The 21,967-nt window shown below is 39.4% G+C and overlaps 3 protein-coding genes across 5 annotated transcripts; 1 reads left to right on the top strand and 2 right to left on the bottom strand.

The window, feature by feature from the left end:
- The first annotated feature begins 5,413 nt into the window (after positions 1-5,413).
- Positions 5,414-13,385, top strand: man2c1 (mannosidase, alpha, class 2C, member 1). The gene is made up of 26 exons (XM_071498446.1): positions 5,414-5,610; positions 6,110-6,235; positions 6,323-6,446; positions 6,549-6,619; positions 6,719-6,896; positions 7,005-7,194; positions 7,637-7,743; positions 7,839-7,949; positions 8,061-8,153; positions 8,279-8,395; positions 8,471-8,566; positions 8,673-8,818; positions 9,162-9,285; positions 9,869-9,990; positions 10,097-10,182; positions 10,280-10,426; positions 10,518-10,597; positions 10,692-10,786; positions 10,873-10,977; positions 11,071-11,227; positions 11,320-11,463; positions 11,694-11,803; positions 11,883-11,962; positions 12,077-12,219; positions 12,301-12,404; positions 12,499-13,385. The coding sequence occupies exons 1-26, from the start codon at positions 5,510-5,512 to the stop codon at positions 12,608-12,610; spliced, it is 3,069 nt and encodes a 1,022-aa protein (XP_071354547.1). The 5' UTR covers positions 5,414-5,509; the 3' UTR covers positions 12,611-13,385.
- neil1 (nei-like DNA glycosylase 1) lies at positions 12,884-16,978 on the bottom strand. 3 transcript variants are annotated; one of them, XM_071498483.1, is made up of 10 exons: positions 16,716-16,978; positions 15,024-15,508; positions 14,822-14,941; positions 14,152-14,260; positions 13,957-14,053; positions 13,683-13,804; positions 13,568-13,595; positions 13,399-13,469; positions 13,111-13,300; positions 12,884-13,028 (listed from the first exon to the last, which is right to left on the bottom strand). In XM_071498483.1, exons 2-10 carry the CDS (start codon positions 15,476-15,478, stop codon positions 12,985-12,987), a joined length of 1,236 nt encoding a protein of 411 aa, XP_071354584.1. In that variant the 5' UTR covers positions 15,479-15,508; positions 16,716-16,978; the 3' UTR covers positions 12,884-12,984. The 3 variants fall into 3 exon arrangements, with proteins under 3 accessions (XP_071354584.1, XP_071354567.1, XP_071354575.1); XM_071498466.1 differs by lacking the exon at positions 12,884-13,028 and having other exon boundaries at positions 13,049-13,300; XM_071498474.1 differs by lacking the exon at positions 12,884-13,028 and having other exon boundaries at positions 13,049-13,300; positions 13,957-14,050.
- Positions 16,979-17,123: 145 nt separating this feature from the next.
- Positions 17,124-20,408, bottom strand: commd4 (COMM domain containing 4). Its single transcript, XM_071498495.1, has 8 exons — positions 20,300-20,408; positions 19,974-20,045; positions 19,801-19,866; positions 19,670-19,709; positions 18,707-18,826; positions 17,925-18,005; positions 17,651-17,827; positions 17,124-17,538 (listed from the first exon to the last, which is right to left on the bottom strand). Exons 1-8 carry the CDS (start codon positions 20,300-20,302, stop codon positions 17,498-17,500), a joined length of 600 nt encoding a protein of 199 aa, XP_071354596.1. The 5' UTR covers positions 20,303-20,408; the 3' UTR covers positions 17,124-17,497.
- Positions 20,409-21,967: the final 1,559 nt, after the last annotated feature.

Here is a 21,967-nt window from a genome sequence, read left to right as displayed (position 1 = left end):
ACTTTAGAAATTAATTTGAGAAAAACAGCTTTTGAGCCCTGCATAGCAGCAAACACATTATTGAATGAAACAAATTGAAACTTCTGCAATCAGGAGGAAACCCATGCGAAGAGAATTTTAAAAAAATGTGTAATGCCCATATCATCAAATTAATTTGGTTAACTGCTTAAATGAAACTAAAACTAAAGGAAATTAAACAAACTCAAAAACCTTAGTGACTGGTGAGAAAAAACTCATAGTAATCCATTATTTCATAAATATTTTAAATAGTGTTTCCTAGCATTAAATTCTGACAAACAGATCCATGTTATAATCATTTGGTTCAATAAAGGTTTCTGATGACGAAATGGCCACATCTCATTAAGTTAAATATGCTCATATCACTTATTTCTGAGAGTAAATACTATGCATTTGTGGATGAATAAATGAACAAGCTGGTTCAACTTAAAATAATTTGTAACCTGGTAGCCTTAAAATGTTGAGTTAGGTGAATTATAAGGGTTTTGCAAATACTAAGTTGTTTGCACATATAAGTTGAATTAAGTTGTTTGCACATATATCTGAGTTCCTTAATCTTAGAATAAATAGTTGGGGTGAGAAAGGTGAAGCTAAAGCTAAACTTTAAGTTTAATCAACAAGTTTTTTTAATTATACCAACAAGACAAACCTAAATCTTAATTGAGACATCAGAGAATGACTCATAAAAAATAAAAGTTGTTTAAACTTAGCATCTTGTAGAATCAATTTATATTTTCTAGTTGTGCAAACATAATAAAAATAAAAGTTGGCTCAACTATGCATCTTGTTGAATTAACTTGTTCAGAGATAGGTCTTACAGCTGCAATGTTAAGTTCATTAAAAAAAATTTAACTGAGTAATTTCCATGAGGCATAGATGAATATTATGGCAAATGCCACACATTTAACATGTTTCATTAGCCATTAACATTTATCTTATACGACTGTATGCGAAATAGCCTTAGCCTACTGTGTTTTTACCACACAAGAACTGTCAATGTAGAAATTTAGAAAATCTGAAATATAAAAGCTTACTGCTTAACTTGTCGTGGTGTAGTTAAATTGCACAAGCTTTTAAGTAGCACATCATGTCTTTACTGAACAGATAACATACTACAATATTATATATAACATTTTTATAACATCTGCATGAAGTATGGGGGGGGGGGACTTAAAACTTTGTGATAGTTTAATTGATTAGGCTTTATGTTTCCACTATAGGAGGATTGCAGGAGGATCTGTGCTGTGTGTACAGTCAATTATTATACTATGTAGTTCAGTGAGCATCAGTAGTGGTGTCCAGGTGTCTAATGAGCCTTATTACACCATAAATAGTAGACAAGAAAATATCCCACAATTGACTATAAAAAACCAAGCACATGTACAAGTGTAATCAAGGGTTGTTAACTGAAAGCTAACTACTATCATGCATGGCACAGACAAATGGAAGGACCAGAGTACTGTTCGAAAGTGCCGTAGTGGATTATTCCATACACATTATCACAGTTGTCTAGTAAGTTTTCCAGGAAACTAAAGTGCCCATTTAACTTTGTCGTTAAAAGACCATATGATTTTTTTTTCAGAGAAAAACAAATGACTTTCCAGTGGTTTCCTTACAACATAAAACACATTGAGAAAATACAAACATACATAAGTACAGCCTTGTGTTATATCAGTGGAGTCTACAGCCATAGCAGAACTACATTACAACATGGAACTACGTTACTCCTACAACAGAATCCTTTAGGATAGTGGAAAGCAAGGTTAGTAATTGGGTAGTGTTAAGTGAAGTTCAAGGATTTGCTTGGATTCTTCCCTGTCGGTCAGTATGACAGTAAGTATAAAGAGAGTTGGATGATCCAAAGAAAAGGCAAGTGCAGCAGGTCAGTAGGTAAGTATATTAGGTTGAGCAAAGTGGTCAGCATTGGGTTGGCTTTGGCTAAAACAGGCCATTAAATTCTGCAGGTGACAAAATTGACTAAAAGTAAAAATAAATTTTGATTGATTCCCATACCTGTATTTTCTGACACTTGCCAGGATGTCATCATAAATAAGAATTTGTTCCTAATGTTCTGCTAGTAAAATAATATAAAATAAAAATAAAAATAAATCAATTTAAAGGAGATAATGCACCAACTATACGGAAACAGTAATAATAACTACCTACAAGAGCAAATTGTTAACTATTTGCAAATACAACTATATTACTAAATTTACCACCGATACTGTACAATTGATAATTGGACATGAATTGTGTGCTGCAAAATCATCCAATATGAATGTGCCAGGTTGAAAAATATATGCGCACAGCTAAATCATCAGTCATGATTTATTTACTTCCAAAAAATAATTTTTCTCTGCAAAAAATCACACACTCAGAAATGATCCACAAATATAAATCCGTTTAGCTTCTTGTATGTTAACAATTGTAGCTAAAAATCACACAAGTACTAAAACTGGCCTTAAAAAATGTGTTGGCTTTTTAAGTTACTAAAAACTGCAGTTATAAGGTTTACTTTGACAACCCTGCAACATTTATCTATTTTACTTGTTCAATATTTAATTTAAGCAGCATTTTTGATAAATACAAACACTATAAAAGTTTGTCTTTACCTTGGGAACTCCTGATCCAAAAAGGAAGTTTCTTGTGGCACATGTGGCACAAAAAGGTGCACAGCCCTTGTTGGCTATGTGAGGTTGCCTATGCATTTTTGCAGAGGCCACACATACATAGTCAGGTCAACTGTAAAATCTATGTTGATGTTGCTTGAACTAATCTGATTGACCTGATTAAGTGGAAACAGTTAAACTTGATACTTCAAATGCACCCAACATTTTAGTTGAACTGACTTAGGAAAATGAGCTGAGGTAGATAAAACCTCAAATGCTTTTGGGAACTGGCAGTTTTAGTGGAAAATGTGGACAAAATTAAGAGTTGTGGTGATAAAAAAAAAACAAAAACACAGCTCTAGCTTATAATCACTTCAACATCATGTATTATGGAACTAAATAACAAACATTATCTTGAAACAAACCTCACCAAGGGATACGTGATGGCCATTAAATAACTGACAGCTGACATTCATTAAAGACTGCAAGTGGCATGTATTTAAAGAGTCAGTTAAATTTTAAATGTCCTGTGGCTCTTCTATTTCTTAGATCTGCTGCTGAACAGGACAAAGGCAAAGGTGCTGGATACAACACTGGAGAGAGAGATGAGTACAGCTCAAGAGTATAGCTCATCTTTCGAGATCTCATTTCAAAGGAACTCAATAACCATTTGTCCTTTTGCACCCATCATACTGTTACTGTTTGTGATATTGTCCCACGGGTCAGTTTGGACATGTGGTGGAGGCACGCGAGGTTTCAGTAGATCACATGATGAAGTTTGCATGCAGCTCTGGGGTTTTGGGAAGCACTGTTTTTTTCTCAAGCCACAGTCTGGACTTCCTCTCCTGTGTTGTGGCAGGCAGAACGTGATAGGCCTCCATGCTGGATGTTTTATGCTGTATGACCACTTCCTTAGAGCAAGAGGAACAGCTGTCCTCTCTAATCCCCTTTTATTTATCTGACATGATGTGGTGAGTTTCTTAAGGAGAGCTCCAGGACACTTCCAGGCAAACACAGTCCGGCCGGAGCTGAACTGGTGAGAATCTCAGGTCAAGTCGGATCATGGCACCAGTTCCCTTGGGCTGTCTTGGCATGGTGGAAAGCCCAACCACAGTACAAACAATAGGGGGATAAGAGTCGACAGACATCCCTGATGGTAGGGTGGCCGGAGAGGGATGGGCTATACCACATTTCCACCAACCCTCTACTTAGAGCTGCTCTATGGATTTTATAATAAAAGGCCACTCAGCTCTGTACAAACACAGCTCTTTCCCTGTGAATAATGCTGAGAGAAAAAAAGGCCTTTGTATTTTCAGACTGCATGTGGGATGACCCCTAACCCCTATCCCCCAGTCCGATCACAAGACTAACTCCCCAGCACTCCTCAGTTACGCTGTAGCTTGTCAAGTTAACCACCGGATCCCTGGAAAGTTATTACATCATCATGTCATCCTAACAAGATTTCTCTTGGGCACTTTATCATCTATTCTGTCTTTATCATATCCAAACATTTCTCTTGGATCATTTTAGATGTCCCTGGGTGTATGTCCATTGTATTTGCATGTATGTCATAGAAGATGACATTTTTACTGTAAACCCAAACACTCGTCCTTCAATACAAGAGAGACCTTTTTGACTGCTTGTTGCTGCTTTTGGTCTAATTTAACTGTTGATATTCACTCATTCAAAAAAGGAAATTTTACTTGTGCCATTGTGTTTTGTGTTTTCCAGTTGTTGCTTTGTGTATAAGTGTAAATAACTGCTGTATCAATTAAAAAAAATAAAATAAATATTTATGTGTTTTTACATAAATTTTCACTGTATTGTCTAACTCTGAATGGCTTAACATGCAGTGGGTTTACTTTTAGCAGTGAATCATCAGACCTATTTTGATTTTAAATATGCATTCTCATACCCCCGTTCTCCCAAATAAATTAAATAAGCTCCCTTGTTTTATATGATTTCATCAATTCTTTCTATTAAGGGCAGTGTGGTGTTGCCTCTCTCTGCAAGGGGCAGATGATGATGTAAGCACCGGATGGTTTTAAAAAGATGTTGTAAAAAAACGTTGTCAGCAGGCGAGAGTCTGTGCTCAAAAGTGAAATTTTTTATTAACCAAATACTACAAACAAAAAACACAAATGAATCCCGGGCTATTCAAAGAAAAAGAACTTAAACCATATCAAACAAATATTAAAATTGCAGCCTCACTCCAAGCTGCCACCTGCTCTACGTCTTTTCCTCTCTCTCTCTCTCTCTCTGACCCCTCAATAGCCTGCACTTAATCTTCCCCTAAGTGGAGCATACCATCCTCCCAGGTAAGTGTGGGGGTGAGCTAAAATGCTCCTCATTCCAAGCACCCCACCCCACACTAAATTCTAACTGGATCTGCCAGCCCACACCTGTTTCCTCTCTCCCTGATTGAGCAGCCAATCAACCCCACTCAGAGAGTCCACTGAAAATGTCCAATGTAGGCTGACCCTTCCAAAATAAATCACCAAAACATCTTCAAACTTATCTATAGAAAAATCAAACCCTGAAGAAAAATTAATAGAAACATTTCCTCAAAACTCCAACAATGATAATAACAATGATAATGTCTTAATAAATAATGAATTAGGGCACAGTGAAAAGGGAATAGAACAACCTTTTCACAGGCAGTAACATATCCACTGGTGGCACTTGCACAGTTCACCTGCGCCCTCTGACCTCTTCCTGTTGCTCCCACTTGTCAAACGAGGCTGCCATCTAGCGGCTGGTTTCTTTAAGCGCAATAACAAAACGTTTCACTTCCGGGTCCTGAGAGTTGAGTTTACAGTCAGTCATAGGTTTGAGCGCTTTCCGTTTTGCAGCAGTGCAGGTGATTGTGTGTTAGTTTGGTGATGTATCATCAGCCTGTGCTGAAGAACAGGCGCACTCTTCTTGAGAGGGCAGAGAAATTTGTCTCTGATATTTACTTCACAGACTGTAATCTGAGAGGACGGTAAGGATTCTTCCACACGGCTGCACGGACTTGGCCTATGTTTCTGCAGAGGATTGTTTAGTATATGGAGGTATCCATATCGTGTAAATCAAGATTGCACATCATGCTGCTCACAGTGTTTCTTTGTGGCTCATCACCAGCTGGGCACCAAAGTGTGGAAGAAAAAAAAACACTAAATAAATCTACAGGAATTTGTGTGATTTCTGGTCTCTAAAATAAAAAAATCTTATACAAATGTTCCCATGATGTCTACGCTTCCTCATCTGCTCACATGCTCTGGAGTTTATGTGTAAATGTATGTAATTGAAAGCTGTAGGTTGATCAGATCTGGTCAGAGTATCATATGCAATGTGAATGGATTGATTGACTTGTTGCTCATCTTGTGGGCCTAACATTAGGGGTATAGTGAAGGTCTTTGAGTGATATCGAGATTGATATTCGTGATTTGGAGAATTATAAATAACTTTGCCTCTGCTTTATGAATGACTATTCTCCGCAGACTCTATGGAGACTCTTGGCCGCTGGAATCCCTCACCTCCTTTTTGTCCCCTAAACGGATCACATTCACAGAAGCTTCCAAGCAGAGCTTTGCCCCTTATAAAGTTGGTGATACCTTTGGACCGACGTAAGTGATATAGTCAGATTTTTATCACCATCATATCTTTTAGTCCCTCAAATCTTGGCACCAAACCAAGCTTGATGCTTGTTCAAGGTGGTGGACTTGCTGGTTTAAGGTGACCCTGAAAATCCCTGAGTCCTGGAGAGGGAAAGAGGTTCATCTTCTGTGGGAAAGTGATGGGGAAGCAATGGTATGGAGAGATGGACAGCCAGTTCAGGTAACGCAGCAGCAGTTCAATTTACATCAGAGTAGATTAAAGTGCCACAATTCTATGCTTAGCCCATGTCTAGATTGAATTACCATGTGTATGGACTTGCAGGGCCTGACTAAAGATGGTGAAAAGACGAGTTACATCCTGTCTGACTGTCTGAAAGATGAGGAGCCACACAGGTCAGTTAAGTAAAGCATGAGCTCAGTGCTGCTTCTGTAATCAACTTGGCTTACTGAATGTTTGGGCACCTCTCATCTTAAGTTCCTCTCATTCTTTAGTGTCACGCTTTATGTAGAGATGGCCTGTAATGGGCTGTTTGGAGCTGGTCAAGGGTCCATGATTGCAGCTCCAGACCCGAACAGGAAGTTTTCTGTGCAGAGAGCTGAGCTGGTGGTATTGAACTGCGCTGTAAGGGAGCTGCTGACTGATTTTGAGATGCTTATTGACATTGTGAAGGTACTGTCACAAAAAAAACAATGCATGACGATGCATTACTGAAGTGAAAAGGAATTTCAGTGATGGCCAACATAAAATTCTTTCACTTCTTTACTCTTCCTTCGACAGGAACTAGGAGAGGGAGAGCAGCGAGGCTACCAGGCACTCTTCACTGTGAATGAGATGGTCAACCTCTGTGACCCCTCTGATCCCAGCTCTTTCTCCAAAACACACAGTCTGGCTCGCAGCTTCTTCAGCCAGCGGAACGGAGAAAGCCAGCACACTGTCCATGCAATGGGTCACTGCCACATAGACTCAGGTTTCAGTTTTTATTTCTGTTATCACACAGAGCTGAGGGAGTAATAAATCACTATACTGCTTTGGAACTGAATAACTATATCTGTAGCCCCGAAGTATTACATTTTTGTCTTGTTACTTATTCCTGATTTACTGTAAGTATTTACTTATTTAGATCATAATATTTCCAATATTAGATTATTTTATTTTTGGCAGATTTCTCACAAGGCTGCCAACATTGACATTTTAGAACTCAGCTCTTTTGTTAAAAGGAAAGAAATAAAAACATGTTTAAAAAAAAGTATTGATTTGGTATCTTTACCAAATCTCAGGTATCAAACATTCTTCCATAATACCCATCCTTATTATTGTAGTGAAAAACAACTAGGAAATTTATTATTTAATATATATATAATATTTGAAGAATGTTTCAAATTGGTTCATTTTTATGACTTTATCTATAGCCTGGCTGTGGCCCTATGAAGAGACCATTCGCAAATGTGGCCGGAGTTGGGTGACAGTAATCCGTTTAATGGAGAAGAACCCGGAGTTTGTGTTTACTTGCTCTCAGGTAATTCCATACTAGTATAGTTTTATATGAGCCATAAAGGCTCTACAAATCTGAGCAGTCCTCTTCAGTTTAGATCCTTTTTCCTTTTTGTCCAGGCCCAGCAGTTCCAGTGGGTGAAGAGCTGGTACCCGGGACTCTTCTCCCAGATCCAGGATTATGTGAAGAAAGGCCAGTTCATTCCAGTGGGAGGAACGTGGGTGGAAATGGTAAACCTGCTTTCAGAAATAAATAAAATCACATATGACATGTATATTATGAAATCAGCAGTATTATTTGGCCTGCTGTCATTCAGACCTTTTTACATGTTTCCCTATCAGGATGGCAATCTGCCCTCAGGGGAGTCTATGGTCAGGCAGTTCCTGGAGGGCCAGCGCTTCTTTAACCAAGAGTTTGGGATGCATTGCAAAGAGGTGGGGATTCAAAAAACATACATAACCTGAGCTAACCTCCATATAAAGTCTGTGCTATACTTGTGGCCACCTTTTCCTACATAACAGAGTACATAAAATAAGGATCTTTTCTCTTTACTCTTTAGTTCTGGCTTCCAGATACATTTGGATATTCTGCCCAACTTCCTCAGATAATGCAGGGTTGTGGCATTTCCAACTTTTTGACACAGAAGCTGAGCTGGAATCTGGTCAATACCTTTCCTGTGAGTAGGTGGCGTACACTAGCTTAAAAAAGGTGTGAAAAGTTTTGATTTTCAGTTTTGATTTCTCCTTCCAAGCACAACACATTTTTCTGGGAAGGTCTGGATGGATCCAAGGTTTTGACACATTTCCCTCCTGGAAATTCCTATGAAATGAAGGGCAAGATTGAAGACGTGAGTTTGGTTTCTTGTACACATAATGTGGTTAATTAAATCTCTGAAGAGAATATTTACAATCCTCACAAAGCTTCCATCCATCTGGGTTTTTCTCTGCCCACAGCTCGTGAGAACAATAAAGAATAACAAGGACAAAGGCAGAGCTAACCACAGTGCGTTGCTGTTTGGGTTTGGTGACGGTGGTGGCGGACCCACACAGCTGATGATAGACAGGATTCACCGGATTCAGGACACTGACGGGCTGCCTAAGTAGGTCCTGGTCACTTATTTGTCACAATGACTGAGCCCAGACTTAACTGGAAACATTCTGAATAACGGAACCACAAAAATAAACCCTTACAATGAATTAGTCAGTAGTTTTATATTTACTTTGTCTGCGATGTTGGATGTCTGTGAATCAAAGGGGTGTGTCAGCATGTAGGCAAAAACCACGCCAAACTCTTTCAACTGAAGGATATGAGTGTTGTCTACTGATGTCATCATGGCGGGTTTCTATAACACTAGTTCATACAGTCATGTTTTAGTCAGAATGAATAACCAGAGAGGTCTTACCTCAGTTCTGTTTTTTTTTTTGGTCTTGTCTGTTTCTCAGAGTCCAGATGTCCAGTCCTGACAAGCTTTTCTCTCAGCTCCGGGCTGGCTCAGCTCTGCTGTGCACCTGGACAGGAGAGCTCTTTCTGGAGCTGCACAATGGCACCTACACCACACAGGCACAGGTAGAAAAGAGATCTGTTCACAGACTCATTGTAAAATGAAATTGTACTTTCCGACACAAAACTAATAGGATTGCTTATGAAAGCACACAAATAGGATAGAATCAGACAAAATAATCAGAATAGTGCATTATAAAACTATAAACCCCATAAATATATATTTGTGAGGTGTAAATATTCTCTGTTGGTAGCTCTAACACTCATGTTGACTGTTTGGGAAAAAGCTGTAGATTTATAACATGCTGAATTTACTTCGATTGCTGCCTTTTACCAATCTTACTAACAGTCTTGATTCTAAACATATTTCTAAAACTTTTTAAAAATATGAATGAATAGATATATACAAGTAAAAACAGACACAACAACACACTTGTATGTCACAGAATAAGACATAAGTCATGAAATTGAGGGAAAAAAGGGTCATATTTTGTGCAGTCACAAGGGGAAGTAGATATGGAGTGTGGAAAACGTATTACTCAATGAAAAGATAAAAATACTACCACCTAGTTATGTGTGGAAACAATACAAAAAAGTGCTTGTGCTGTATAAAGTGCAATTATTTTTATGCTTGCTTTGTTTTTTTCAGATTAAACGTGGAAACCGCCAGTGTGAGAGCCTCCTTCACGATGTGGAGGTGGCCAGCAGCTTGGCCATGTGTCGGGACAGGACATTTAAGTATCCTGTGGAAAAACTGCGGGAGCTCTGGAGGTCCAGACACACCCATTAAAGCTTGATGATGATGATAAATAAAAAAACAATGGCCTCCATTGTTGCTGTGCTAAAATAGTTTCGTTGATTGTTTCTTTCCCTCCAGGCTGCTGCTTCTGAACCAGTTCCATGATGTGATCCCTGGCAGCTGTATAGAGATGGTTGCGGAGGATGCACTCAGGTATTATGAAGGTACAGTTTTCATTACAGCGGCTGTCCATTAAAATCAGAGCTATATTGATATATGCATAGTTTTCCAACATTAAAACTACATCACAATATTTCCTAGACATCCGTAGTGATGGCACTGTGCTGCTGCATGATGCGTGCGGAGCTCTGGGATCAAAGGGAAACAGTGTAGGGGTGTTCAACTCTTTGCCTTGGGAGCGCCATGAAGTCATCCAGATTCAAGATGGTGCCGGTAAACCTGATCTTGGTATGTGAGTATGATACTTACAATAATTATGCTGTTTCCCTCCAAACTACGACTTTATATCTGATGTTGTATGGTATCTGTGTTGCTGCAGCTTTGGTGAGAGTTCCCAGTGTCGGTTTATCTCCTGTCAAAGACACACAGCCAGTGACTCCAGTCTCTGTCACTGCTCAGGTGTGTGCTATATAAAGAATAGAGCATTTATTTAATTTCGCCACTGTATGTTGTAATTTGATTTGGATGATTGAGGTGCTGTGTAACACTACAGGCCGACGGCACTGTTCTCATGGAGAACGGGATTTTACAGACTGTTGTGAACAAAGATGGCACTTTGGCTTCGCTGAATTTAATCAATGCAAACAGGTAATGTAAAACCGCATGTGAAACATATGTATCTATTACAACATAAACATTAATTAACACTTGTCTCATCTTTTTATTGGTTTCAGAGAAGCCATCTCTGACAGCTGCCATGGGAACCAGTTTGTCATGTTTGATGATGTCCCCCTGTACTGGGATGCTTGGGATGTAATGGACTACCATCTTCAGACAAGGTGTCAGTCATTTCTCTTATATTCATCTTATGCCACCCCGAACACAGCAGAGTATGTGCAGGTATTCTAGATATGAAAACTGTGACCCTATAGGAAGCCGGTGCTGGAGGTGCTGCAGCCCGTCCATTTGGTGTCCTCAGGTGGTCTACGAGGCAGTGTCAGCTTCAGCCTCAGGATCAGTGATAAAAGCACTGTCACACAGGAGATTGTCATGGACGCTATGTGTCCTTACATCAAATTCAACACAGAGGTACTTTACAACATTAATCATATATGGAGAAATCTAGAGACCAATTCTTCAGTACCCAAAAAAATACCCAGTGTTGCATCCTCCACTTCCAGGTGAAGTGGGCAGAGTCACACAAGTTTCTCAAGGTGGAATTCCCAGTGCGAGTCCACAACCCCAATGCAACATATGAGATCCAGTTTGGCCATCTGCAGAGACCCACACACAGGAACACGTCATGGGACTGGGCCAGATTTGAGGTATGGTACGGTGGACTCACTGTGGAGTCAAGTGAATGAGTAGAATTTCTTTATTTTTATTTTATCTTAATATAAACTGATCTCCACAGGTATTTTGACAGCAGCTTGTTTTGACCATGCACACATAAATTGTAGGAGAGCAGATGTCAGTGATGTTGTTAAAATGAAGGGAATGCTGTTGAAGTGCTTTGTTTTGTCTTTACTGTTTTCCATCATGGTTTTTGTCTCAGGTTTGGGGTCACAAGTGGGCGGACTTGTCAGAGCACAACTTCGGGGTTTCACTGCTAAATGACTGCAAATACGGTTATTCAGTCCACAAGAACACAATGACACTGTCCCTGTATGTTTTCCTACTGTTAATAAACAATTCTATAAATACAGAAATTCCTTGCATCTAACAGTATATGTCTTCGTTGTAGACTGAGAGCACCTAAGGCTCCAGACACCAATGCTGATATGGGGACTCACCATTTCACCTATGCAATCATGCCACACAAAGGTTTCTTTCATGTTGCATTTTTTGAAAAGCAAGCAAATATATTAGGATTTAAACTGTGACAGTGTGACTGGTGAAACACGTAGGTAACATGTGACAATATTGTGTTTTGTATAGGATCCTTCCAAGATGCCTCTGTAATCCAGTGTTCGTACAACCTCAATTTCCCTCTGAGGTTAATCCAGTGCACTCATGACACTGTGCCCTGGAGTGCCTTCTCTGTAAGCACAGAAGCAGTCATCCTGGAAACCATTAAGCAGGTATTTTATGAACATTCAACTTGACTTAATCCACTTAGCCCATTAAATGTTATTTACTCTAATCGCACCGTTGTGTGCAAGGCTGAGGACCAGAAGAGTGCACTTGTAGTCCGACTGTATGAGTCACATGGGAGCAGTGTGACGGCCACTCTCTGCACCACCCTTCCAGTAAGGGAGGCCTGGCAGTAAGTGTTTCTATTTCTGGTGTTAACTGCTGTCTGTTGATATTTTTTATATTGTGTAGTCTGCTGAGAACAGAATTGTTTTCTCCTCTTTCAGTTGTGACCTCTTGGAGAGACAGGACCACACGCACCCAGCACACATTACGTCAGAGGGAATTAGTCTGAACTTCAGCCCCTTTCAAATTGTGTCACTTCTTCTCATTCTGTGATGACCAATTCTCAGCGGGACTACATTTGGAATACTGCTTAAAATGTATGTGTGATGGAAAAAATTAAATGAAATGCAAATCAAGACATCAGACAATATGACAGTCAGTCCAATATAGACATTGATCCTGAAGGTAGAATTTAGTTAAAACTATGAAATGAATCATCTGGTGCTGTTCTGACAGAGTTGTTTGATACTGAATGCAGCACATCTATTTGTGGTGCACACTGTTGCCAAAAAGCCAAAAATACTTCAAATCAAACACTTATAGAACTTTTGTAGAGAAGTGTTTTTATTAAAAATAAAGTTAATAGTATAAAAGCATAAAAACACGGTGATGAATACAGTGATGCATCCCCTTTTCTCCCATTTGCGTTAGTTGTTCTGCCTGGTAATTCTGCTGCTCCGCCTCTGTGAGCCTACAGGAAGGAGGAATCCATTAGATTTCAGTTGTTTCAAAAATTCCCCTCAGTTGAAAAAGAAAACTTGTTTCATTCTCACCTGCAGCTGGCTCTGCACTGCTGCTCTTCCTCCTACGTGCAGTTGACCTCCTCTCATGCTGAGATGTGTTTACTTTTTTGTAACTGCCGTCTTTCCAACCTGCATCCTTTTCCTTCTTTGATGTTTTGGTCACAGTTTCCTGTTTGTTCACTTTTTTCTTCATTGTGCTTTCAGAGCGACTCCTGGCCAACTAATGAAATCAAACTTTTGTTCAGAGGTGACTCTGTAGACGTTGTTACAGGAAAAGCATAAAATAATAAAATAATGAGACTGTTGATCTGTTCGTACCTTTTTCTTATCTGTGTAATCATGGTCATCTTCTTTCTTTGCTCTCTTTTTTGCCCTTGGTGACTTTGAATCTGTGATGAGCAAAAGAGGTGACACCAGTTCATTGTGACTGTTCGCGGATACATTTCAGCTGAAGTCCTCAGTTTTATGTATTCAAAGTATTACACACCTTTAGGTGCCATGGGGCCTGGATCTCCCTGGAGTTAGAACAGTATGTATTAGTATCAGTGATGTATAAAATCTTGTGCCAGAGATAAAAATATAGGCTTTTTCCTTTAACTCACTTTGAACCACATTGTTCTGCCATTGTGGTCCCGGATAGATTTCATTCCATCCACATAGTAACACTGCAGCCACGCCTCAAAGCCAGAGTAGTCTGCCTTCTCGGGATCATAGCCCTTTCCACCTACAGTAAGTCACAAAATGTTTCAAAAAGTTGAGGACATTTCACAGGAAAATGAAACTGTATCACCTCAGAATAAGGGTGAAGCCTTTCACTTTAAATGAAAGCAAACAGAAGGCTTGAGTTGCCCAGACAGGAGACCTGTGATAACCCACCCAAGTTGACCACCTCCAGAGGTACTGTATGACACAGTCTGAGCAGGTCCCCCGTTTCACCTTTCACTTCCTTCTTTTTAGCTCTGTCAGAGGTCTTCTGGAAAGAATACAGAGAGGCAGTGTTAGAAAATGCAAAGTGGTTGTGGTTAAGGGACTTATGATGTGAAAAATGTGTTTGTTTTTGGGTTCTTTCACCTTTGTGTCAGCAATCTCATTTTTCACAAGCTTGCCACTTTCACATAAATCTTCTGACTCAAGGCCTTCCAGTACAGTCCTAGCAGACACGAAGGGCGGGATGCTCAACCTTAAAAAAAGAGATCCTTTACTTAAAGGCCCATTCTTTTGTAAAACAATAAGGTTCTTTTGTGTACAGTTACAGCATCAGCACCCTTCTCCCCACGGGAAATAACAAAACAGAAAAGTGAAAGGAACCATTCAGTTCATATCTGAGGGAAACAGACCTTGGAAAACATGTGAGCTGGTACTGTGAAATGAGCCTACTGTTAAAAAATGTCTGACAGTGCTAGGCTTTCTCCCCTGTGCCGCTGATTACATCTGGCGAGGCAATCCACTTGCAAACTAGTCATATCAGTACATCTGCAGAAATATTTTTAATTTCCCTTTAAATAAGCAAATACGTTTTCCTCCCAGTACTGATTCCGACACCTCAACTCGGGTTTCTGATCTGATAACGGTGCCCTTACTTCCCAAATTTGACATCTGTATAAAACATAATTAAAATGGACTGGCATGTCATATGTGATACCCAGCCCACTTAACAAGGTCAGAACCTGTGCACTCCTAATAGAGTACAACTGTATAGCATGTAATTCGTGCAATTCTGCAGGTTGTGTGTGTTTATCACCTGAACAGGATTTCCGCCCTCAGATAGTTCCCAATACCATTGAAGTACTTCTGATTGAGCAGAGCTTCGCAGATGGGCCTATTAAAGGCGCTGTCAGACAGGTGCGACATGACGTTCTCCCTGTAAAAGATTAACTGGTCAGTGGGATAGTCATATTTTCATCGAGCAAGGGGACACAAGTGACACTCTAAACGTGGCTAACCTGAAGCTTTTGTACTCAAACATGATGCAGGGCCCTCTTTCAGGGTTCCACGTCCCATTGGGCTCCCAGCTGCCAAACCTGCGTGCATCAACAAAGCTCAGCACTCTGCAGGGCGTCTCTTTGGAATAAAAACGTAAATGGGCGTGTTTGGGCAACTCTTCCTCCGTGGTGAGGCGGAAATAGCCAGACATCCCAAAGCGGATGACAATGTCCATGGGCTGGTCTGCTTGTCCTGCTTTCACTCTCTCGTTGGGATTTTCACCCTTGATGGGCGTCAGCGTGAGCTTCACTTCCTTCCCTCTGGAAGCAGCTGTAATACGATAGGTTTCACAGGTGAAGGGCACATCAGGGTTCTTGCTGACTTCAGATTTTCTGACCGGTCCAGTAAACACCACTCCCTTGCACATTTTGTTTACATAAAGGCTGGCCAGGTGGAGCTCTGGTCCCTCGGGCATTTTGTTGGAACAGATGAAGTTGTGCTGCAACTGTAGAGAATTAAGTGTCTGAGTAAAAATTACATCACAAAACACTGAGTGCATGTCTGTTTTTAGCAGACTTAAGAGATTTATTATACCATTAAAAACTTTCACGTGGTAGCTATTTAAGAAGCTAATTCCGTATGTGAACAGAGGGTGTTTTAATTAGCATTTAGCATTGGCCAACAAGAGGGTGGAGCATGTCTCTGAGGAATGTACAGGTACTTCTGCATGTTTAGGGTGTAGTCAGTTTAGTGCAGATGTCTAACTTCAACAAGACTGGGCAAAACACCCCCATATTCCCACCACCATGTTTCACTGCTGGTTTGATACACTCTGGTACCATTCTCTCCCATTTTTGTCTCCTTGCATACACCCTTCTGTTACTGCAATAAATCTTAAACTTGGATCCATCAGTAAGTGGGACTTTTAATCATCTTTCAATCATCCATTGTGAAATGCTGGCATATCTTAGTCCACTATAGTGAGAGTCCACTACACGACAGCCTTATTGTGATAATGCTGTTACTGATTTGAGTCTTGTGTTTTTCAGTTAGGGAACCAAGCTTGATGTATGGATCCTCTGATGGTGTGGTCACCTTTGGTCTGTTTGACTGTGCTTTGGAACTAGTTCCACGCACTGCCGCCTTGCAAAACATTAGTATGGAAGTGGTGTGATGCTGAGAAAGCCCCTCTTTCCTTTGAATAACAATCTGACTTCAGACACTTTGACTTTGGACTGACGCCAATTCTCCCACTACCACGATGCTGGTAAGACGTCTGAGGCACAGTATTACTTATAACAGATGAACGCTGGCTGCAAGTTGAATTATTTTATTTCAAGTGCCTCTGTAGGTAGATCAAATGCACTAGTGTCATCTGAACGCATCATTCAATGAAAGGGACACAACTCAAAGAAAAATGACAAATGTTAAATTGTTAATTCCCCCAATTTTGCTTAAATTTGATTGCTGACTTAGAAATAGAGCAGAATCTTAAATATGTCGTATTCATTTCACATGATATAACTTCGTGTGTTTTTAAAATGTGTCTGAATTCTCGGACATTTTGATTACTTCCAAGTTTAAGTGAAAATATCATGTTATCAATGTTGCAGGAGCCACAACAAGGGGAGAGAGTAGCGGTGGGCACCGCACACAGGTAAACGCTGGCGTGTTTCCTGAGGTGCAAGGCCACCGCGATTCAGATAACTTACCCGAACCAGGAGAGAGACTTCGCTGATGATAAACGTGCAAGTTTCTGAACCTACAGGAGCTGTGTTGTTCCTTTACTCTACACAGCGCTGCGACAATGGGCAGATATGCCACTAACCACAGGCTTACACAACTTGCTTGTTACCAAACAACTTGTGTAACATCAATGTTCGCGATTCATTCACCTGCAAGTGTCGCGAGATTTCCACGCCTCTCAGGCTCGGTATTTATAGCTGTGTAATTCTCAGGTATTCCTCATCTAAGTTAATGTTTTTGTCATACTCTCTAATAATCCATTAAAAAGGCTTTCTAGCAAACGCACGATGGAATCGCAGCATGAGAAAACAGTGCGGCCTGATGCATGATGGGAGATGTAGGCGTTGAGGAACCCGGGCGAGGATAGCAACATATCAGTGTTTTACATTTTATTAAATTATTTTATTTACATATGAGCATGTGAAGGAAACACACAAATTGGAGACATCATTCATATCAAATTTTGTTAAGTATTAATTTACAAAATGGTCCATTCAGTATTTTTGCTTCAGTGACAAATCACCCTGTCTGGAAACATCCCCACCAATTATTACTAATGTGGCAGAAACCATTAGAAAATAAAACTAAATATCAGTTCATCCAAATAAGGATGAGCATTTCACTTAACATATCAGATTTCAGACATTCACACAATCAAATTAGGCTGTACAAAATGTTTGAATGGCACTTTAGGCAGTTGAACAGCACTAGTCATGTCCAGCTCTTGATCAAACATTGAGGTCAGACTTCATTGTAGTGCATTCATCATTGCCTGGGCTTGTTTAAGCTCTGTAGAAACACACAAAAGAACAGATTTAACAAAACATAATTTCAGATAATAAAATTCATTTGAAAAGGAAAAACTAAGAGAAAACTGTGATTTGACAAATGCAGAACTGACCTGTAAGCAGGACTCTGAACTTATCAGCAGAAACAGAGACAACAGTTGTCTCTGTGGAGCCTGACTCTGCTCCTTGTGCCTGGAGTTTAAGCTGAATGACAGGTTCATTCACCTCTCGCAGTTCACTGGAGCTCAGGGTGTAGTCAACACGCCATGACACAGCCTCCAATCGTCCTACTGAAATTCATTACAGAGCAAAATCAGTCTGTCAGCCTCACATACACCAGCTTTCTCTTCCTCTTTGAAAAGGGCTAGATAAGACAGAAATACTTACATCTCAGACTTGTCTCCCTGAGTTTGTCTTGCAGCGCAGAGTGCTTGTCTTCGTATGATTTGCAGAGTCCTGTTGTGTGTTCTAAAAAGCCAGGTATCCATAATTGAAAGTCAAGTCAAGATTTATTTTGAAGCATAATCATATAAAAGTGTTTTAATGCCGTATCAACAGTACTAAGAATAAAGTAGAGATTAACAACTCAACAACAAAAAGTGATGAGAATACAATCTCAAGCTGGCAGAGAGTCAACTGTGAGTGCTTTATACTATTAATGCACCAAAGTCACAATGCACCACACCACCCAAACCACCACTCTGCATCGTCCTTCCCTTCAAGTACCAGCTGAATTCACATTGTACCACACATGTTACACAATAGGCAATTATAGAGGGCAATAAACTATAACAATAACACAATAAGCTTTGGTTTGTGACCTCCCTGTTTCTGGAAATGAGGCAAATGTTCATGTCCCACACATACTCATACTCAGACTCATATTCTGGGCATAGTTTCATAATAAAATGTGAGATATTGACAGGAGCCCTTGGTTGACTGACAGCTGTATGGTTTTGTGAAATAGGCTCTATATAATGCAGACATTACTCTGAAATATTACAAGTAGTTTTTGAAATTGGTCGATGTTTTTACACCTTAGTTCTGCTGTAATAAGTCTGTCTTGCAAAAAATTGAAGTATGGCATAAGGTGTGTGCGTGTGTGACCATAGATTACACAACAATAATCAGCATTTTATACCAAACATGGAGAACCCCAGCAGACTAACCTTTTGGCAGGCCAAGCTGCTGCAGCTCACTGGACAGAGATTCACTGTCAACATCATGCTTTGCTGCACTGGAGAAAATGAAGCTGAGCACTGCCACACTAGCTTTGATGTCTCCGCTCTCTGCAAAATGGAATGATGTCATGAATGCATGTTGTATGAATACAATACAATGCAAGTTTGATAATGTTATAGACTTGTGTGGTAAGTCAGATTTAAAGGCAGGAATACAAGGAATGTGAATAAGTAAATAATTTTACTGTACTTAAGAACAATTTTGAAGCACTCGTACTTCCTTTTTGTGTCCCTTTATACTTGTTTTTCACTACATTTCTATAGTTTGAGAACTATAGTTAAAAGTAACATTGCTGATTAAAACTTTACATATAAAATATGTGATCACCTTAGAAAACGTGCTGCCTTGTTATAGATTAAACATCCTATACAATATATAAAGTAGCTTCCTCTTGACCAACTATAACAGCTAAATGCTACATTATAGCATCAGCAAATAAACAATAATATATGATAATACTCATGGGTGAGCTTTTTTGGATCATGTGTATCACACTTTTACATTTGATACTGATGTACTGTATATTATTCTACAAATACACATGTAGTTTTATTTAATTATTTGATGCAAGAGTTTTATTTGTATTGGAGTACTTATATACTGTCAAGCTTGTCTTGTAAATTACATTTATTATTAAAGATCGCAGGGAAATTTAAATGTCACTACAGCAGAAGTATAAGAACAAATGCTTAGAGAAGTAACTAAAAAACTAGAGACTATGATGATATACACTATGTACATTTGCTATGCACAAATACAACATTAACTATAAAGTGTACGAAGGATGGGATGTAACCTGCCATATGTCTGCAGACATCTTAAAATAACTTTGCACTTGTAGACATCATAAAGATGTTAATACTCTTTCCACCAATAAAAGGGAGACTTACCAAACTTTGCATCTGCAGTAAGCTTTGCAACCTTGTCATACTAAAAAAAAAAATATAGAGAGACGAGCAGTTTTAATCAGTGTGGGTGAAATGTGTACATATATATGTTAAACTGTATGTTCAACTCTTACATCGATGCCTTCCCCAAGCAAATCCTTCAGCACTTGAGCACACAGGAGTTTCATCTTGACACTTGACTGTCAGAAATCGTAAGGCAGAGGACACACGCATTATTACTGGAAAACTACGATCTGACACTGAAAATATAATATTGCTGTATTGATTATGTATAGGACATACTCACAATTTTCGCTAATGTGCTAATTTCGGCGAGCACCCAATCTGGGCAATCCAAATCTCCACAGAAACGGAACCGCTACAACAGACAAGACATCATGTCAGTGTCGTATAATGTACTGCAGCTCAAGTATTTACATTAGCCAACCATCATTAAATGCTACTAGCTTAGCCTGCTAGCCATACCTAAAAGCCGGGCTAAACATTGATAGTGTTGAGCTAAATAGTGACGTAAAGCATTTATAAATCACGCGACTCAAATGTCCTCTGAAAAATCTGACTTCTAAATAAGCAAACGAGCGTTAAAATAATAAGATTATTATACATGTTTACCATGGCTGTCGGTCAGCTGAGTAGCCGCAAACATAAAAACTGAACAGGAAGAAGTTTCCGCTTCCTCTCACCTGATTGGATGATGGGGGAGCGGGGCGGGGCGTGGGTGCTTCTCTCCAGCTTCAGTCACAGACGATGGTCCTGATGTTGAGGCGTCAGTAACTCAGGTTTATACGATAATCTTGTGTTTGGGCCCAGTTAACAGCTCAAAAAAACATACATTGCATTGTCGAGTCACCTTGACTTTTTCTACTTATATGAGAATTGCTTATAAAAATCATTTTGAACTGATGCTTTGCTTCAGAATCCCATAACAAAAAAATGGTAAAAAAAAAAAAAAAAAAACTTCTGTATGAGGTCTCAGAGATCTCAGCTGTACATCATGGTTAAATACAATGAATTTTCATATGATCTGTATGTATGACTGCTGTTGACAGAGCAACACTATCTCTCCCAAATCTAGCACAAATCTATTTGTATTTATGTTGCTGTAATTTGAAAACAGGAAATTAGTGTTGCTATGTAGGACAATAGTCTTTTTTTTGTCTGTAAATTGCCTTTTGCAAAAAAAGGATACATATTTGATTGAAATCATGAGGGAAGAAGTTTCAGAAGACCCACATATCTTACACAGCAGCATTTGCTGAAGCTTAATGAGTTGAGGAGAAGAGATGAGCAATACAAGTAAAAAAAAAAAAAGCCAAAAGTTACATTTGAATGTCTATGTATTGCCCGTAATGCCTCCCAATTCTGAAGGTCATATTTTTTGCAGGGCAGATCTTAACCCATGCAAAACTCAAACAAAACTGCTTACTGCCTGTCCAGATATGGATATTCTTCATGAGATTACAAAACCTATCCATACATGTGTGAAAATCCCATTGGGTACTAAATTCTAAATGATAAATAACATTCACCTTGATCACGTTACATCTTTCATGCAGTACTTTCCCAAGGGAAAATAGTCCTGGTCCCCTTTGTTATGCCTGTTCACTGTCTTAATCAGATGCTCGCTGTATCAAATCTTCATGACCTTGGCTATTGTTATTGTTATTGCTATCTGTCCTCACAAAGACAGATAATGAACTGTTGCTTTGAGGCTTAGGCCTATTGTAAATGAACCGTGGGAACACTGTCTAGTTCTACCTACAGACCTAAAGAAGGAAAAGTCCTGTGCAAAAACTTAAGGCATTTCTGAAAAAATGCTGTAACGTGAGGCCATTAATCGTTTTTCTTTATCATACAGAAACAGATGTGTAAACAGAAAAAACCTAAATCAACTCCATATTTGATGCAACCATATTTTGCCTATTCAGCACCAATTCTCTCAGGTACACTCACGCACTGTGTTTTTTAAAGCACCCGGCAGGTAAGCTGTTCCAAGCATCTTGGAGAACTTGCCACAGTTCGTCTGTGGATTTAGGCTGTCTCGTGCAATCAGACATTGAGGTCAGGGTTGTGTTGGGGTCATACCATCTGTTGCAGAGCTCTTTGTGCATATAATATAAAAGTCAATATATTTATCTCAAATTATTTTCTTATTTCATGTAATAACAATGCTTAATTGTCATTTTGGTGTTTTCTTACCTTCATCAACATGCAAGCCTGCATACAGGAAAGACGGAAAAAAGGATTAATTAACTTGGTCAGTGGATAACATTAGTTAAC

Source organism: Trachinotus anak, unplaced genomic scaffold (genome assembly GCF_046630095.1).
Source record: "Trachinotus anak isolate AG129_WGS33_773 ecotype Australia unplaced genomic scaffold, CSIRO_AGI_Tana_v1 ptg000002l, whole genome shotgun sequence".
NCBI classification, from domain to species: domain Eukaryota; kingdom Metazoa; phylum Chordata; class Actinopteri; order Carangiformes; family Carangidae; genus Trachinotus; species Trachinotus anak.
Note: the sequence above shows the minus strand (reverse complement) of the source record. Positions and strands in the feature narration are given on the sequence as shown.

What these genes read in the sequence shown, in the direction of transcription:
- neil1 (XM_071498466.1), bottom strand. Translation starts at nt 15,478, where the DNA reads ATGCCCGAGGGACCAGAGCTCCACCTGGCCAGCCTTTATGTAAACAAA. An exon ending in AGGCCCCATGGCACCTAAAG is followed by an intron (nt 13,470 to 13,567) that starts GTGTGTAATACT and finishes TGCTCATCACAG; the next exon opens with ATTCAAAGTCACCAAGGGCA. An exon ending in ATTACACAGATAAGAAAAAG is followed by an intron (nt 13,301 to 13,398) that starts GTACGAACAGAT and finishes TGATTTCATTAG; the next exon opens with TTGGCCAGGAGTCGCTCTGA.
- commd4 (XM_071498495.1), bottom strand. An exon ending in TTAGCACATTAGCGAAAATT is followed by an intron (nt 19,867 to 19,973) that starts GTGAGTATGTCC and finishes GATTTCTGACAG; the next exon opens with TCAAGTGTCAAGATGAAACT. An exon ending in GCAGCTTGGCCTGCCAAAAG is followed by an intron (nt 18,006 to 18,706) that starts GTTAGTCTGCTG and finishes CTGGCTTTTTAG; the next exon opens with AACACACAACAGGACTCTGC.
- man2c1 (XM_071498446.1), top strand. Translation starts at nt 5,510, where the DNA reads ATGTATCATCAGCCTGTGCTGAAGAACAGGCGCACTCTTCTTGAGAGG. An exon ending in AAACTGCGGGAGCTCTGGAG is followed by an intron (nt 9,991 to 10,096) that starts GTCCAGACACAC and finishes CTTTCCCTCCAG; the next exon opens with GCTGCTGCTTCTGAACCAGT. An exon ending in TGCCGGTAAACCTGATCTTG is followed by an intron (nt 10,427 to 10,517) that starts GTATGTGAGTAT and finishes GTGTTGCTGCAG; the next exon opens with CTTTGGTGAGAGTTCCCAGT.